This window comes from Megalops cyprinoides, chromosome 2 (genome assembly GCF_013368585.1).
Source record: "Megalops cyprinoides isolate fMegCyp1 chromosome 2, fMegCyp1.pri, whole genome shotgun sequence".
NCBI classification, from domain to species: domain Eukaryota; kingdom Metazoa; phylum Chordata; class Actinopteri; order Elopiformes; family Megalopidae; genus Megalops; species Megalops cyprinoides.
In genome coordinates this window covers 45,950,175-45,969,001 of record NC_050584.1, presented here as the reverse complement: position 1 = coordinate 45,969,001, position 18,827 = coordinate 45,950,175, and the positions used below count along the sequence as shown (strand labels likewise).

The following is an 18,827-nucleotide window of genomic DNA, read 5'->3' as shown; positions in this document are numbered from 1 at the left end:
AAGAATGATATAAAGGCAATAATACAAAAAAGTAGGTAATTATATTGTGTGAATTCCATTTAGTATGGAGTGTGATCAAAACATTAGTTTTATTTTCATGTTTATTTTTTGTCAATGGGAATGGTGAGTGCTCCCACCTTAGCTGCTGCTTGGATCCACCTCTGGAGCTGTTCTGAGGAGAAGATACTGACCGAGGAGAAACCAGTGCCATTAGACAGCACAGAGCCCGGCCCTGACCCCAGCAGACTGCTGCCTGGCCGGCTGGCGCTGAAGATAAGCTGGCCTTTTCTGGAGAAGCTGAAGTCACTGCAGGTGTCAGGGGGCATGCTGTTCAACTGGACAGAGGGGGGACACAAGGCCAAGAGATCACACCTTGCTTACTGGGATTACTGGTAAACTGGTAGTTTCTGCTACTTCTTTGTAGCCTAATAGGTTTGGATTAGTTTTGTTCTTGTTGCATGTCTGGATAGAAAGCTCAGGCAATTATTGCATAGAAAGATCCCAAAATTTCTCACTCTCTGCCCCACCCCCTCCCCCCCCTTCCCCTGCATACTCAAAGCCTGCTACAGACCACTGAAGGTCATCTCCCCTGTCACCTAAGAGTGTCTGTATTTATTCAGTGAACTGAAAGATATGTTCGTTACAAGACTTCATTTGTCTCTCTTCTTGTTTCTATTCCAGTTTACCCTGAATTTCTCTCAGCACCCTTTTTCACAGCCTGAAAACAACTTTCCAGTTTTCCCCCCTGTCGATTCAAGCCTGTCTGGATTTTTGATTTACTCTGAAAAATGCATTAAATCCTGTTTTTATTACAATGTAACTGTAAAAATCTTATTGATTCACATTGATTTGCTGATTTCCAGCACTCAGGTAAATTTGAAGAATAAAATGTAAATAAACACAAATTTTAAGAATGACATCATTAGAATGTGAAACCAGAATTCAGCTATGTTATTCTATATCTAATCATCTAAAAATTGAAATCATACCCAACATACAAGTTATGCAAGAAACTTTAGCATATACTTTTATCATTGTTCCAATGCTGTAACACTTTTATCTCATAGGAAAATTCCATACGAGGTAAAAAAAGAAATTATGCAGCTACAACTGCCAGGTTGGTAGTGTGCAATTAATTGTGTCCATATATGTATATTTTATCAGTACTCCATTTTGCAGTGATATAAATGGTAGGGAGCCAAATAGATTACATTAAGGAGTGTCAGATACAACAAGTCAGAGGAAACAAAAATGCTTTTAGGAAAGGGGGCAACAACTGTGAAAGAGAAAGAAGAAAAAATCAATACATTCTTCTGCTCCTCTCTCTAGTCCCAAACAGGTAATGTATTAATGACCTTTAGACTCACATTGTGGAAACTTATCAGTCTTCTGCTTATTTAGCCTGGGCTGACGGAGCAGGTTCCAGGCCATTTCATCAATATATCTCCGACAAGGCAGTTACTCAAACCAAGACAGTAGATATTAAGGCTTGATAGATCCACAAAGAAATCCCCCACCTCCGGTTATATATGCAATAGGTTTTTACCTGACGCATCCACAGACAGCTGTCTGACCTTCCCAGCACTTACAATATGAAGACACACATCGGTTATTGCCATTATCTTAATTTGGCGTGCCGATTGTTTATTGTTCAGAGCATTTTTTTTTGCATCAATAAAAACTCTCACGGAATACAAATGAGTAAATTGGGTTTTCAAGTATACAGTATTGCATGAGAGAATGTGGCCAGACGCAATTTATATCTTTATACAAAACTTAAATATGGTAAAAAAAAACCTCATTTCAGTGTTAAGGATAGGCCACATTAAAAAAATAAAACGGTAATATCTGCTTTTTAAAACAATGTATAGGAAAACATTTTGTTGTAGCAATACAACAGCAGGAAAACATATTAACAGCCATAATATGAGCACCTATGTTGGTTTGTGAATGAATTCAATATTTTGGCAATGCTACGGCATCTGTGGCAGTGTCATGGCAGCTCTTGGCCTCCCCTCATTTTGTCATATTGAATACTACAGCTCTGATATCCTGACCAAGTGGGCCTGTGTCCTGGCCCTGCCGGGGTCTCACCTGGTCTTTGAGTTGCTTGATGGAGTGCTGCAGGGTGAGGATGTGTCCCAAGAGGGGGCTCCGCAGGGCTTCGCTCAGGGCCCCCAGCCTCTCACTGTGGGTCCTCTCCTCACGCTGCTGGAGCTTGGCCTGGAGCCTCTCCAAGGCCTGCAGAACCTGCTGTCGCTCCAGCGTGGACACTGTGCAAGCATCACGTACATGCATGCCCCCCCCCCCCCACACCCCACACCCAACCCCACACAACCCACACCCACCCCCACACACACACACACACACACACTCTATACACACACACACACACACACACACACAAAAGATCACTCAACTACATGCTTAAAACAAGTTTGTTCAACAGCACCCCAGAAATTTGTTTAGGTATATTACACACATGACTAGGTAAAATGCATGTATGCAAAAAATAGGCTTACCTGTAGGAACATTTTCATACATGGTCCTTCCTATGAGGTGAAAATATTCTGGAAAAGGAAGCAAGAGTAAACTGTGATGCTTATAATCAAGGAAACTTCCTAAAACTTATAACTACATTTCCAAAAAGGAAAAAACTCATCAAACGCCGAGCTCCCGACTAGCGATGTTGGCTCACTTCCAGACTTCCAGGAAGTTGTTCACATTTTAGTAGGGTGGGGAATGAAGTTCTTGGCAAAATGAGGGACATCTTTCTGTCCTTGAAAGCACCAGCAATTATTAGATTAACCAAAATTAATTATTTTTCATCAGTGTGTCATTTACGTCACATCATGTTTGTCTTTCATGGTGGTATGATAAACATATTACTTCGCTGGAAGCTTGTTTCTAAAGGGTTCTCCCAGAGCGCTTATGGCAACGACTATTCCTATGAAACTAAACTGTCACTGTGCGATAACTGCGCACAAAGAATGCTCTGTGTGTACTTCGCATATACGATACTGACGTATTCTGATACGCAAATTGGTACTTCTTACGTAATTATGTATCCAACTAGCTAAGTATTTAAACTTGTCATCAACATGACTCGTTGGCTGGCAAGACACCTAACGTTGGCTATGTAATTTATGTGGCAAGCTATCGTTACCTAGCTATAGCTGCTGAGTCAGCTTTCCCAACAAGGCATCGAACGGAGACAAATACAAACGAATAGGAAAGATAGCTGGTTAAATAAAACAACTGGAGTTGAAAGTTATGCTGTGATTTCTCGATATCGATGTCCCTTACCTGTTCGACGGAAGTTTATGAACAGCGGACGTCCGCACCTCACCTGAAACAGGAAGTATGGAACTATGTTGAGCAAGAGTGAGAGAAACCACAGAAATCACTATGCCAACAGAAAAACTCTCACGCAACGTAGCTAGCTCGCTATTTTAACAGACAAAGGGCACAGCAGGAGATTTGCTGAGAAAACAGGTGCACATCGGAGTTAGCTATACTAGTATGGTTACTACCTATGATGTTATACTAGTCTAAGGCGTAAAACGAGCGTGTCTTTCTCTGAAAATGGAAAACTTTTTGACATGAAGGTCTAGCTAACTACATAGTATTTAAGTTTAACTAGCTAGCTAATAATTCTTGAAGCCAGCTAGCCAGCTAACGTCTGCTAGCTAGCTAGACTACTTACTGTCACAACTATTTGCTAACTGGCTAGCCAGCTAGTTTGCTAGCCTTCCAGGGAGTTCGTTAATTCTAAGATAAAACAATTGCCAGCAATAACCGCACTCTGTGATCTTTGTCTAGCTACATAATTCATGATTGAACACCCACATGTCACCATTCACGCGGTGAATCCTGTTCAATTGTAGTTGTTTAGTTTTGCTAAAGTTAGCTAACTGCTCTTACAGGTGAGAATCTCTGCACAGCGAGTACGGTGGCAGGGGAAAAAACGAGTTGTCTCTTTAACAGCTCTTAAAGTCATGTGACAGTAAAAAAACGGTGTCAACATGGCCGCCTCTAGGAACCGGAATCATTGTTTACAGCCCCTACTTGGGGTTATTTTATTATGTTTCACTTATTGTCATTTGAAAATGGCTCTAGCAAGTGAAATCGACAGCTGTGAGAATCTGCACTTGGGACAATATCCTTTTCCGTTCATCGAAAGATGAAATGAAGTGGTTTCATAGGCGGGTGACTACCTAGCTAGTATAGCTAACTAAGCTAGTATGCCAAGGTGCCGCGGTGTCTAGTTATATTAGCAGTCTAAACTACTAACAAACGTTAATTTATTAGAAGTTTGACGTGTATACACATGGTATCGGATACATTAATTCTTTTTTTTTGCTAGCTAGCTGGTAGGTTGTTGTTGGTTGTCGTGTTCTGCTGTGACTGCATGACCCATTCAAAGTAGCGGAATTGCTAGCGAGCTGGCAAGCTAACAGTAGCTGTAGAGCTAGCTGTAGCTAGACTAAATTACTGATATTTTGCCTCAGTATTCACAAATAAAAGTTTGTTATGGTTTGTTGCTTTATGAGTGCTTTTACGATAATCCAGTGCGTGCGTATTGCTATAATGTTACATAGTTACATAGCTAACGTTAGCTACCAACCTGTCAGTTTTCTCAGATGAAGTTAAAACTGCATGGAGCGGTCAGTTTTCTGGGACTGGGGTACTGCATTGTAAATATTGTACATAAAGTAGTGGTGACGGATTATGGCACTCAAGCATCCCTGGATTTCATGCCTAGAGTTAACGTTATAGCATTATTTATATTGTTGGGGTCAGAGAGTTTATGTTAAGTCATTTTCACTGTTTTCACTGTATAATTTTCCTGTTACTGTAAGGGAATTGTGTACATATTGCATTTGGGGCCTACGCAGACAATAAATGTGTAATATATTTTTATATAAATCTTTCACATTTATCTTACTAATTGTGCAACAATAAAGTGATATCACAAGTTGATGTTTAAATTAGCACAGATATTATGAACTGACAAACACATACAATTTATGTCAGAGGGAACAATTTGTTGTATTTTCCCTGTCTGGATACTTTTTTGTTGTAGATTATTTAATGTATGCCATTGTTTCAGTGAGTGCCACTCTTTGATTTATACAGCTGCAAACATAGATAAGCAAACGTTATGTGTGTGAAGACTGATAATGTTGAGCAGAAGTAAATATTTTAAGAAGACCCATGGTGCTCTTGATGGTCTATGTAATGAGTCATTACAGGAGAGATTTTTTTAATTGTCATGTTTTTCTTGTAAAAGATTCTTGTGAAGCGTAACTATAATGCCCTTTGGAAAGTGTCACCGTTTTACTGACATACTACATTATGTCGGGTGACTTGAACATGTGACAGTGCACGTACCTTATATACATAATGCAGAAATGGATGTTAGTAAATGGCGAGTACTTATAAAAGTATTTAATAATGTAACACTACAGGTGGTGTAACCACAGTGTGGCAGTGAACAGACCCTAAGTTAATGGATATTTTTAACTAAGAAGTCTGCACATTCTGCTTTATTCAGTGTTTTTTATAGCTTAGTTCACTTAGCTACTTTTGTTGGTGACACAATGTATCTAAAGTAAAATTCACTGCTACCAATCCAACCAGTCATATAATTGAGACAATATGAAGCTCTTTCTCAAGCTGTGCACTGCTGCCCTTTTAGATAAATGTCCTTGCACAGGTATGTAACAGTTTATGATAGAACATCAAATTATGCACACAAGTCATTGCTGAATTAGTTTGTGAGCAGTATTTCCAACCAGTACAAAGTCGACAGAGGGTGTCTGATGGAAAGCTATGATTGTGTTTGATATCTGATCATTACCTTAACATTGACTATGTATCTTTGTAAAGACCCAAAAATAGATGATGCAACACAAGAGCCTGATAACTGCAAGGACTCAGTTGCTTGGGGTGAGTGGTATTCAGAATATCATATTCATACTTTGTTCTGTATTTTGTGAAATAATTTTACCATTTGTCCCACCAACCTGCTACACACATAATTACAAAACAGAATTAAGAAAATTTAGAATGTCCAAATCAACGCTTTTCAACCACATGCAGTCCCTTGCAGTCTTGTTCCACTGTAAAGATTAGGACTAATTTTGGACTGCCCAATGTTAAATCAGGCCAGTTGGGATTAGTGCTAATCTGTGTGTTTGTCTGTGTGTGTGTCTGTGTTTGCAAGAGTGAATCTTCATAAATGGATTTTTTTTAGCTGAAATTAACTGTAATAATTAAAACATCTGGTGAATGTATTCATGAAAACAAGAGGTGCTGTAATTATAATCTAGAAATTATGTTTTGTATTAAATTTTGTCATTGTTTCAGTGGAATGCCTGCCCGCACCCAATGTCAGCTGCCGCTTGTCCAATGGAACAGAATTTAAATTCAGTGGAGAAGAAGTTGGATTTAACAAAAGCATCCCATGTCGAAATGTGTATGTCACATATTTCTTGAATACTCATCTGGACAAAAATGCATGTTATGCATTATAATAACATCAATTATTATATTATTATACTATTATTATATAACATATATTGTTACTATTGTAACATCACAAAATAACATCAGTGATGTGTACAAAAAGAACAATAATGGTAAAATATTAATTACATTGTCCCACTTTGCATCTCATGAGATATAAGTAATGTTGTTTTGCTTCTCTGCAGGAGTGGGTACTCATACAAAGTTGCAGTGGCCCTTTCCCTCTTCCTTGGGTGGCTGGGGGCAGATCGCTTCTACCTGGGGTATCCAGCTCTAGGTGAGAAGGTTTACAATAGATGTGTTGCATCTGTTGCCTCAAGGGCTCTAAGGTTGTGGCCAGTGCAGTGGGGCTTTCAGTTAGCCATAAAACCAGTTAAAAAGTCACACGTCTTCACAAAATTCTGAAGACTCAGCGTACATAATTACTTCTAGTGTGGAGGAAGCTTTAGTTCAGTTTCAGTTTAACACCATTCTGTCAGAGAGGCATATGACTGCACTGGTGGCATCAGAATTAGACATTAAACCTGTCATTTGCACACCTGAACACAAGTGCCGAGCTTGGTATGTTTTTATATTGCTATGGGTTTCAAAGTGCAAATGTTTTAATAGTTTTTATTATATTACATTACATTCATTTAGGAGATTATCTTATCCAGAGCAACCTCCAGCACAAAAGAACAGAAGTGTATCCATTGAAGTTGAATGAACATTCAAGTCCTACCACAAGTTAACTTGTGCAACCTGATTAGACAATGGAAGTGAAATATACTACCATTATGCAAGTATAATAGTATTATACAAGTATGCTACCATTATTACAACCAAAGCTTAATTTACCTATGCATCCTTTTGCCTTGAGATTCACACAGACTTTACTGCAATTGTAATTTTGATAATTTTATCATAATGTCCTATAATCACGTATCAAAACTGAAAAATGAAAGTATTATTCTCTTTGCTGTTGTGATTGGTTTGGCCAGCACTGAATGTTTTGTAAAATTTAATTCTTTCCTTAGCAAGCCTTCCAAAGATAGATCTTTCCAACAAACATCCTCAGATCAAAGTTGAACAGTTTGTTTGATATCTAGCACTGCCAGTGTAATCCACCTCAGTCCTCCTGCTTGGATCAGATGTAGACATTATATAGACACAGTTCTCAGGATTAGGTGCATTACTTAATGAGGTCATTCATTTCATCTCCTTTTTTTGGGTCTCCAAAAGGTCGGAGAGTGAACATAGGATGGTCATATTTTTGTATGACTGGATATTAGAATCTAATTTATTTTCTGAAAATCACTTGGGTGACATTACATCCTACAATACTGAGGCATAATTTGTGTGGCTGGAATGATAACAGGAACTCTTTGCTTCACCTGAAATGATATGTCGCCTTCTCTGATTTGTGACAATTATGGAGAAATCACAAGGCAGCGGGCTGGTCTTTTGCACAAGAGAGGTGAAGTAAAGCTTGAAGGGGCCGCCTGAGGAAAGCAACTTTGTGACCAAGCCGAACACTAATAGGCTAAAACAGCGCTTTGCACCCTCCTGGGGTAGGGCGGAGGGAGTTTCCACTGCCTGTGAAGAATCGAATAATGCCGCCATTATCTCATCCAGAAGGACTCCGACTATAAATAGGCCCGGAATCAAAACACTGAAGTTAAGCATGAACCAGCACGTATTTTTCCCTTTTCCTTTTGATTGAGGTTTTATTTTTAATTAAGCACCTGCAAGATCACAAAGGCCCCGCCAGATGAAAGGCCTCCCTTGTTTCTGTGCCTTTTGTTTCCGAAGCGCGGGGATGGGAATGGCAGCCCCACACTGTGCGGGCGCGAGCCAGCTTAAGTCGCCGCACAGAGACGCACCTGGCTTTGCCTGGCGGAGGGCTCGCTTCGGCACCGCTGCGCTATTAAGCCATTAAGATCCGCCTGGCCCTCGGAGTGCACAGACACACGACAGGCATCTCTTAAATGTACACTTCAGTCGACCACCAAGCAATCAACATGCCTGGGCCCCCAAATGAGCAATTTGCGGTAATATTAATGCAAATTTACTGTAATTATGTTATAATCGCGTGAGTGAGATTTTACGAAATTGATTGTAAAATCCTTTGTCTTCCTTTGGCCTCTGAGAAAATGCGAAGTGGGTACATTTTGTGTGATCTACAGTAATATTACAGGCTCATACAGAAAGTCCTGACTCAAGGCAAGGCGCATATTAGTTCGTTAAGTACAGTTTTGCCCTTATGCTGTTGAACAAAGATGACATATGGCGGTTTAAATCAAGAGGATTGTGTGTCTTGTGTGGCGTACCTGTTACCCTCTATCACATTTCAATATTGATTGCCTCATGAGATAAAGGCAGCTTTCACAGATGGATTCATCCCAGCACTGTGCGGCTCCGTCTCCTGTTGCCATAGACAACAATGTTTATGATGCTCACACAACTGAACAAATGAAGGGAAGAACACAATGTCCCTGGACTCCATCCTTCTCACTCACATTACCCATCTCATAGGACAGACTCCTTTGTAAGAAATGGCTAAAAACACAAGAGGAAACTTGGCACATTTTCGATTGAAAGGCAACATAGCAGGGTTGGAACAATGATCTCACAAAACACATGCGCAAATAAAATCCCCATTGATGCAAGGTCCAGGGGAGTTAACATTTTGAGTCAAACACCTTTGCCACCAAAATTAATCTGCAGATGCTTCCACGCATGTTTAGAATTAGAGGAGGAACAAGTAAATTAAGAACCTTAAGCCCTGCCCAGCCACCTGATTGCTGAACAGTGTGAACTTGCTCACTGGAGAGTCAGTAAATGATGCTGTGCAAGGCTACAAACAGCTGCGGTTACAGTGGTTACAGACATACGTTCTCTTGATGTTTTCTAGGTCTGCTGAAGTTCTGCACAGTTGGGTTCTGTGGCATTGGCAGTCTTGTGGACTTCATGTTAATCTCCATGCAGGTAAGCAGATGGTTTCTGCACCCGTCACAACAGTGGGCCCCACCTACTGTGAATAACAGTGTGATAACTTCTCCCTCCCACCATACATTTTTGGAAAAATAACTTTTATAATAGTGTCTGAACAGTATATTGTGTCTTTAATACTTAAAAAAATATATCTATACACACTTCATACTAAAGAAATAATTATACTAAATTAAGCATACCATATGTAGCAGGTTATCACAGCAAGCTTAGTGTACTGAATATTGTAGGCCTTTCCTTACTGTACATATTAGAAGCTATGCAAAAAGATAGATATCAGATATCATTGCTTGACATACAAGTTCTGTTGTACAGGACCCGAGTCCATGGCACAGTCACCTCTCTCTAAAGCTGAGTACCCAACAGAAATGAAGTGACATGTTTGATAGTCCACACTTTCATACAGAGGGCAGATATTGCTGAACGTCAGACAGGGCTGTACAGCGTGGAGCAAAGCCGCCCCTCTGATCAGGAGACAGCAGTGATCCATGCCCGACTCTGGCTGAGCTGTGATGGGGCGGTCCCGTGTAACCGCGGGCGTTTATTTTCAGTGGCACCTGCAGTGGTAACGGTGCCGCGAGCGGAGCTAATGAGGGAGCACTTTATTTTCTCAGCGGCTCTCGTCTCCCTCCCTCCCAGGCTCGCGGTCCCCGAGGACCCCCGTAACCCCCATTAAGGCCCCGCAGCCTGACAGAAAAAAAAGCCCAGCCATTTGTCATCTTGTTAGTCGCATACTCCGCCTCTCCATCCTCATTAGGGTCCAGTGTTTACACGGAGCCATGCACGTGTGGAGCAGGCGTTCAGTTTGTCCTTTGCTGGCGTTACAGTATGTTACAAGAGTGGGGCTCTCGGCGCACACAACAGTCGGGGGGCCTGACAGCAGCACAGCTCCACTTCCTAGCGCAGATCGTGAACGCGGAGCTACACAGCCAAAACCATGGCTCAGTTGTCATGGAATCTTTGACCCACCTCCTCATAGCAAATTACAAATGAGTGTCTTACTCTGGTGGTTTTCACTTGTCAGAGGTCTGTGGAGTGGTTGGGGAAGATTGATTTGGTTTGCTTCTGAGTATTGCTTGTGAAACTGCAGGAATTCTAACACAGAGGTTGAATTATGGTGTGAAGCTACATGTATTTCTGCCTCCCCAGCTCAGCAGCTTTGATGGATTTGTTTCCTTGTCATTTGTTGACCTTTCGAGTTTTTCTCATCCGAGTTGGACTTATATATAAACTGAGTATTTATGCATCAAAACAGATCTACAAAAAATAGATTATCATATCAATTGTGACATTTTCAATATAGATTATAGTTCGGTATGTCTATGGCTGGTAAATTATATTACTGCAGTTTATCAGTTATATAGTTTCCCAGCCTACATATATGGTAAGTACCATAGATAAATTCAATCCCAATGAAGAAAATATAGCACCATTTTTCTACATTTTTCATGACAGGAGTGGTGAAATATGCACTGTGAATGATGTATTTTAGATACGTCATATGAAGTCTGTGGTTATGGGTTGTAATCTGATTCTTCTTGTTCCAAGTAGACTCTTGCTGTAGGCACTGCACACCTGTACACTCCTAATTTGGGAGGGGAATCATAAATCAGACTCAGTTTGCTGTTTTCCTTGGAGACGGAGAGAGCAGAGAGAGAGGGGAACAGGGTAGAGAAGTTACTGTACAAACAGCAGGACGGTCAGGGTGGTTTGGTGGAGCCAGCACCAGGTAGACCGAGCAATTTAGCAACTCAGCAGCTTAAAGCTGAATATTTTTAATTGTTACATCTGCAAGAACAGTCTTAGAGTAATGCAGACACTACTTTACACTGATTGCAAGTTAATGAAATAATAAACAATTACAAAAATACATGTTTACCCCACCCAAATCAATCCAACATGAGGTGGATGGATTCAAGAATTAGTATAAAGGCCACATGGCTACTTTCCAGTTTTAAATTGTGTGAATTGACATTATGCAAAATTTGTAAACTGCGGTTTGTGAACTAAATATCTCACAGCCCATTTCTTCTGAATATCTCTCAAAGAATACCCTATTACATACAGGGATTTGTGAAATTGACAGATGTTAAGGCTTTTCTTTATCTTACATGCGACAATCACCAAATTAACCAAAACAAAAACAAACATGCACCTCAAGACCTATGCAATACATTACGTAAAATAGAATACATGAAAAAGTTCAGATAGTGACATAAGCATGAAAAAGACGAAGAAAAGGATGATATCTGGTTGATATTTTGATCAACGTAATTGGGTATTTCATGGTTTCTTATTAATGTCACAGGTGTGAAAAATGGGTGATTTTACCTTGTTGTTGATTTTATCCACATGGATGTTTCTATCTCGTATTCCAGTCAGATCCTTTTGTCGTTGCATCTTTCATCAGGCAGATACTGATTTCCATTCCCACCACCCCCTAAAAACACCTGAAGAATGAAGAGAAATGAACACAGAACACAGCTGAAAGCCAAATGGTCATCTCCCTGTCTGAGCAGCACCCTTTCCCCTCTCCCCCTCTCCCCTGATGAGCCCATACTCTGTCAGTTAGGGAAAAAAATATAAAAGAATAATTAAAAAAAAACACCAATGACATCTTTGATTAACAGGGGTTCTCCAGTGTTTATTGTTGTCTTAATGTCTTATTGAAGGCCCTGAGAGAGCAATGCTTTTAAGAGGTGCCGCTGGCGCGGGGAGCCGCCACACACTTACATTCTCAATTAGCTGTACGCTGTCTGGGCTCTCCGTTCTTAAAGCGTGACACTTTTGATGAAGCGTTTTGCTTCTTGGCGGGACCCATTTATGCGTCGCGCTACTTGCTAAAGCACCATATTTTAAGTATAACTACCTTGACTAAGAGCAGCATCGCGAGCAAAATGCATCTTTGAGAACTAATGAATAGACACCTGGGACATTTTATTATTATTTATATATATTGATTCTGTCTAAAAGAGTCGTTGCTGGTTTGTGCTTTCTGAAAATCCAAAATAAATGATGTTGTGTAACTTTTCAGTTTACCACTCAGCTTGGTCCTGGTAGCAGGAAAAACGGAACTAAAGACATTATACATGCATATACACACTCACAAATAAATGGTAATTCACATACAGTGAGCAGTGTATGTATGTGTGCTAAAAGATTTATCTCAATCTCAGGAATCTGACCTGTGTTGAACGGCATGGCATGAATGATTGCAAACTCATAAAGTACATTTTATTGAGAGAGTGAGGTACTCTGCTTTTAGTGCTTAATCTCTTAGGTGCGAGGCCAGAAGATCACCAGCCCTGGAGCTGTTTATCTGCAAAGTCAGCTTCACTTAAAGTTACTTCCTTGTTGAGATCCTTCTATGTTCCAGGGCTAAGTATGGGGTGCGTTTCTTCACCAGAAACAAGAGTCTAGGCCGTTACGTGGTTTGTTTGTGTGTGTGTGTGTGCGCGCGTGTGTGCGTGCGTGTGTGTGTATGTGTGTTTGTGTGTATCGGCCCACCTGAGGTACACTGATGGGGTATTGCCCTGGTGATCTCATTTTTGTACTGCCACTCTGCAACCTGGCGGCATGGCTGGCAACAGGTAGGGTTAAGCATACAGCCAAGGACTGAAGCGCTGGTCCAGCTGACCCAGCCAGCCCCCACACATTCCAACTGCCGTGAACATTGTGGACGTGTACTGTTTTAATGGGCATGTCAATATCTTCCTTTAAGCACTGTGAGTGCATCAACATTTTTTCCTTAAAATGAGAAAATGTGTCGCTTGGCTTGTTAAGATTTAATGTTGAAGAATATTAGTATGCGGGGAAGAAGAGAAGTGTGTGTGAGCATGACTGGAAGCCTCTGGGTCTTGATTCTTTTCTGAGTGTCCAAATAAATGCATGTCTGTGTTTATTCCCTCTCAGATTGTCGGTCCATCTGATGGCTCCAGCTACATAGTGGATTACTATGGGGCTCGACTCACACGACTTTCCATCACCAATGAGACTTACAGAAGGACACAGATTTCACCCTGAACCAGACCATGGTGAGAAATGGCAGTAATACTGACCATAGTTACAAAGGAAGTCATTTATGTCAGTGTTTCTCAATCCTGCTCCTGGCGGCCCACTGTCCTGTATATCTTCTGTCTATCCTTGCTCTACCTACCTGACTGAACTCATCAGTGGCACTTTTGATTAGCTGAGCACACCTGATTTAATCAAGCAACGAGGATAGATGGAAGATATGCAGGACAGTGGGCCTCCAGGAGCAGGATTGAAAAACGCTGATCTATGGAACATTTAATCAGGGCAGAGGAGCTGTGTAACTGATGCATGCACATTAAAATAAATAAGGGCATGGGCAGAATAAAGAACTGTTTCAGAGTGTATACACAATCTTAAAAGTCCTCAAGTTACACAGAGCATAAACTTATCGAGATGCTGGGCCTTCCACACTAAGGTCATGATCCGTCCCTGGAGTTTAAGCGACTCGGTGGGGTAAGAAAGCAAACTTCAGCTCAAGGACACATTCAGCGTTGACCCGTGGAGGTGGAGCCTTTCCTAGTCTCCCCCGGCAGGGGTTTCCAGCGCCGGGGAGGGAACGATTAAATGTCAGTCCGCAAAGCAAACTTTGTGAAAGCCTACTGAGGGGGTGAAGGGGTCGTGAGATCGCACTTATTACAGCTGGCACCAGCTCGGCGAGCCGCGGCCATCTTCTGCCCCTGCTGCACCTCCCGCTCTCGCACGCCGAGCGCGACGCGTCTGTCTCTCCTGCTCCGCGGTATCCTGCGTCTGTCCCTCTCTTTATCTCCGGCCGTCTGACTGTCTGTCTCCCGCCTCTCTCCCCCTCTCCCGCTCGTCTGGTTAGCGTTAGGATCCGCAGTGTGTTTGTGGCGACAAGGGGGTGTTTCGCAAAATGCGTCTCGCCATGCAGACACATGGAGCCCATTACGGGCCTTTAACTGTTTACATTGTTACAGCCTGAAAAACAGTGCAGCGGGGGAGAGCTTGGTCTCCAGCTGAGGTCCTCATCCACCGCAATGTTGCTGTTTCGTCTTTGTCTTGGTTACCTAGCTTGGTAGGAGCCACTTGTCCGTAAGACCACATTCAGCTCCCACCACAGCATTTGCAATGGAATGTTCTCAACTTTGCCTGAGTAAAAATTCTCATTTGGAGTTTGTCACCAAACAACATTGTTTTTTCTAGCACTTATTACAGTTAGTGATCCTTGTTATTACTGTGCACATACATCAACTGCAATCGCCCGTAGTTTTTAGATAATTTTCTGTAAGAGTATGTTTTCATGTCTCATGTTCAACAGGTGTAATACAGCACTTTACTTTCCATCTGCACCACACTTTCAAAAAAGTGGATGCATTCTCCTTTTCCATTTATTACCAGTGTTCCTCTTCTGTATAACCTGCAGAATCATTATTTTGGGTAATTTATGTTGAACATAATTATGTATGTTGTTTTCCAAATTTATTTAGGAATTTTTAAGACATTAATTTAAGAGGTATGTATAAAATGTAGAAAAGATGCAGCATTTTGCAGAAAGATCAGGTGTAAAAGAGGATTGAACCTTTGTGCCAGTGCAGCCGCACTCAGGAAAAAAAGTCATCCATCTCAAGGTTTCAAGTGTAGTACGCACTGCACCAAGCATAACTAATTCTTTCTGTTCATTCATTTCAGGAGGAAAAGCTGAAAACCTTCAAAGGGGATGAATTTGTTTGTGTAAGGCAAGTTTTCAGACTTTTCCCCACATGATTCTCCTGAGCAAACATAAGGACACGACAGATTGCATGAATAAGAGTAAAGACCGGATGGTACGAAGACACGATCCAACGCTGGGAGTATTAAAAGCAGAGACCCTCAAACAGCAGCTCCTTCAAAGCCGTGGTTCTGATGAGGCCTGAAACCCACCCTCACAGAGCCTCAGGAACATATCTGAGACTGGCAGCACCATCCGCGCTCTCTCTGCCTCTGTCTGCAGCCAGCGCACTGGTATAGGCCCCATCCTTTCATTTCTGCTACCATCTCCAGGCACGCCCGCCACAGTGTGTTATCAAGTCCTCCTGTGACCACAGGCATCATCGTGTTGCCATTTGAAATGTGTGTAAATAGTGTTCCGCACCCAATTGCAGAACGTGATTGGATTGATTACTTGCGAAGCGCTGGTTCCACGCTGGCTCGCTGACGGATTTTGGCTATCACGGGACACCCGCCTCTGTGCGCTGCCTTGCCGTCCAGTTCAGATGCAGGACGGTTGTTGTTCGATGCGGTTCATTATGCTCTAAGTTTCCATTATGAATGCAGTGCTGCTTTTTCCCAGAAGGATCCGCAAACAGTCCGGGTTCAAGTGATGTCAAGCACTGTTTCAATTTCACTTGAGTGTGTCTGTGCGTCTGCGCTCCGTCGTCCTATCATTCATGCAACCCCGAATAGAGCCAGGCAGTTAATCACAGCCAAGTGATTACTGTATTGGCCTCTGTGAGCCAGCAAGCGAATGAATGTGTACGTGTGTGTGCGTGTGTGCGTGTGTGTGTGTGTCTGTGTCCGTAGAACAGTCTGCTCTTACATCTGAATCATTATTAACAGGACTGTGTCCCTGCAGCAGTTTGCAAAGCGCAGTGCTTTGGATTGGGTCATTGATTCAGCCAGGCCGCCAGCGTCACTGTCTTTCATAATTCGATTAATGGATTTAGTTTCCTAGTGTTGGGTATCCTTTCTTAAAAAAAAGTCTCCAATGTCTTAGAGTCTCATCCAGGACCATAAAAGGAGCTGAAAGTGAGTGCACTGATTCAACACTTTACGTGATGCTATGTTGATATTATGAGGCGATGTATTAAACGGTTATCTGTCAGGTGTTTAATTTAAGGCTATTTTGTAAAAGAATGCTCTCTCTAAATCCACATCTTTAAATCTCTGGTGTTGTATGTCAGATCAGCAGAGTGGAACAGCAGTAAATCTCTGTCTGATAGCTTTTCTTTGTTCCTGTACCCTTGCTTGAGCTCCTGCTGTATCTCATGAAAGTGACAGTACTCAACAGTTACTCATTTGATGAAGGAAAACGAGATTCATATTTGTGGAAGCATGTCTTGGGAGCACATTTGGAGACTGTCATAGTGCACCATTTTAAATCCTACCAATAATTCATGCATGATATATATAAGTACAATAATATATTATAATTGTATATAATTAGTGGTGATATGATTAGGTCTGATTTGCTACAAATGAGAAGTTGACATCTGAACTGGAATGAGTGGTGTGTCTTCTGAGATGAATGGGATAGTTTTCCTCAAAGCTGATATTCCAGTTGGATATTGTGTTTAGTGATGGGAGCTCTTGTATGAGAATAGCAGTGTGGTGGTAGGTCTGCAGCTGCTGGATTCAGTAGGCCTGAAACAGTGTGTGAAATGCTGTATACCTAAGGTGTGCCTACCTAAGATAATGCAGGACATGTACCCAGCCTCACTTCAGCTGCCATGTGGCTGCAAACCAGAAAACATTTAAGTTAGGTGTACAATTGCTTTCATTAACAGTTTTATTAAAATTAGAACTAATGGCATGACAATAATCACAGGAACGGAGTAATATACAGTTTAAACTGGTAAAAAAAAAGTCAAAATTAAATAGTCATGAAAATTCACCTGTGAGCTCTAAATGAACCTTTCAATAGCACAAGACAGCCCAGGTTGTTTATTGTAGTCACATATTTCACATGGTGTTTTATCCATCAATACACTGCCATCAACATGAACCTGGAACCTGATGTTCCCCCAAAGTCATTTCCTTTCAGCCTTGTCAAGGGAAAATTGTACAGTATTGGTTTCTTTTACCAAAAATGTTAAACTAAATGGTATTTAGTTTCCCCTTTATAAAATGTCACACATGACAGGTTAGATAGTTCTGACGGCCTTGCCTGTCTCCGAGTTGTAAATGTTACATTGCCGTGTTTTTGTTTTTCTGTTTTTTTTTTTATTGTAAATGCATATTTCTTGTTAAATTGTGTTGTGTATTTTTGTCTGTTTCCCTGAAGCATTGCATATGCTGTATGGTGGAGCAAAATAAAGAAAATCACAGTGCTCTGTGGACAGGTTTTTTCCCCCTTATCCTGCAACCCCTCCCTTGCTCTTACTTCAACAGAGCAGAGCTTATCAATACAACGCAAGGATAAGAGGCTGGAGATTTATAGAGCACTTTCCACGAAAGGGCTGCAGAGCCTGGCAGCTCCCTTCCGGCGGTGGGAGAGGCCATTCCTCATCCTGGCGAGTGCTTTATAGGTGCGCCGTCTTGTGTAGTGGCGGGGTGAAATTAAAGAGGGAAAGCGGAAATGGATTCTGGGAAAGGGGAGGTACTCGCTCTCCCAAAAAACAATCTCCCAGAAACCTTCGGAGCAATATTCGGCTTTGCAGACCCCAACCGCTGGAATGAATCGATTCTGCCCGAGCTATACGGGGGTAGGGAAGAGAGATGAGAACCCGAAAGCGGGTTCTCTCAATCAGTGGCAGGTTGTGCCGTGAGGCATGTGTGAACGCTGGGGGTGGGGGTGGGGGCTGGGGATGCTGGGTTGCTGACTCTGCCTCGTGTGGTAGACCCGGTCTGACTCCCTTTGCCCCACCCCCCCCCCACCCCCTCCCCCTGGCTCAGAGAAACCTCCTCAGACACAGTCTCTCACAACAATGCATTTTTTCAGCAGAGCGCAATCAAAGAAACTTTGGGAATCCACAAAATACATGCTCCGTGGGATCCTGAAATAAGCCCGAAAAACAGAATAACAGGAAAGCCCAGATGAGGTCATCTGCTCCTTGACAAGCTCAGTTTGTCTTAGTAGACATAAATGAACTTAAAAAAACATGACGCAGAAAAATTCCAGCTGCATGCGTCATTGTGTCGATGGGGTGGGTGGAGACGGGGGGGGGGGGGTTGAGGCAGAACAGTGTTGTGGTTCTGCAGCTGCACGCTCCAGATGGGGGGAAAGCTGTCAAGATCTTTGAACACTGCGAAATGTGACAGGTGATCTGCTGTGTAGGGTCTTTTTACTCCCCATCATTACTGTTGGTTTTATTGTGACATCTTTGTCAGGAGTTGAAATGCCTGTCATTTCATCCTCGGTTAGTGACGGGAGCACTTATACTATCTGCGATCGACGTGCTTAACTTACAGAAAGCCAAGAAAATTCCAACTTGGAAGGTCTCCTAATCCTCCAGAGCCAAACAGAGCCTTCCCAAACCCCATTCATTGACACAGAGAAGTCTGGATTTACAACAAGTTATACTCAGACAGTTAAAAGGCCTTCTTTAAAAGGTGGT

At 41.9% G+C, this 18,827-nt stretch overlaps 2 protein-coding genes across 2 annotated transcripts in view; one reads left to right on the top strand and one right to left on the bottom strand.

Annotated features, from left to right (window-relative positions):
* The window catches only part of patj (PATJ crumbs cell polarity complex component), a 48,466-nt gene extending 44,543 nt beyond the window's left edge, over positions 1 to 3,923 (bottom strand). The window contains exons 1-5 of the mRNA XM_036519513.1: positions 3,850 to 3,923; positions 3,307 to 3,349; positions 2,523 to 2,570; positions 2,095 to 2,273; positions 138 to 335 (exon numbers count right to left, since the gene is read on the bottom strand). Coding sequence (XP_036375406.1) covers positions 138 to 335; positions 2,095 to 2,273; positions 2,523 to 2,544 — 399 coding nt within the window. The 5' untranslated portion in view covers positions 2,545 to 2,570; positions 3,307 to 3,349; positions 3,850 to 3,923. The remainder of the gene's footprint in view (positions 1 to 137; positions 336 to 2,094; positions 2,274 to 2,522; positions 2,571 to 3,306; positions 3,350 to 3,849) is intronic.
* Positions 3,924 to 3,965: 42 nt separating this feature from the next.
* Positions 3,966 to 17,464, top strand: tm2d1 (TM2 domain containing 1). Its single transcript, XM_036522592.1, has 7 exons — positions 3,966 to 4,159; positions 5,879 to 5,952; positions 6,373 to 6,481; positions 6,717 to 6,808; positions 9,425 to 9,498; positions 13,435 to 13,556; positions 15,205 to 17,464. The coding sequence occupies exons 1-6, from the start codon at positions 4,026 to 4,028 to the stop codon at positions 13,543 to 13,545; spliced, it is 594 nt and encodes a 197-aa protein (XP_036378485.1). The 5' UTR covers positions 3,966 to 4,025; the 3' UTR covers positions 13,546 to 13,556; positions 15,205 to 17,464.
* Positions 17,465 to 18,827: the final 1,363 nt, after the last annotated feature.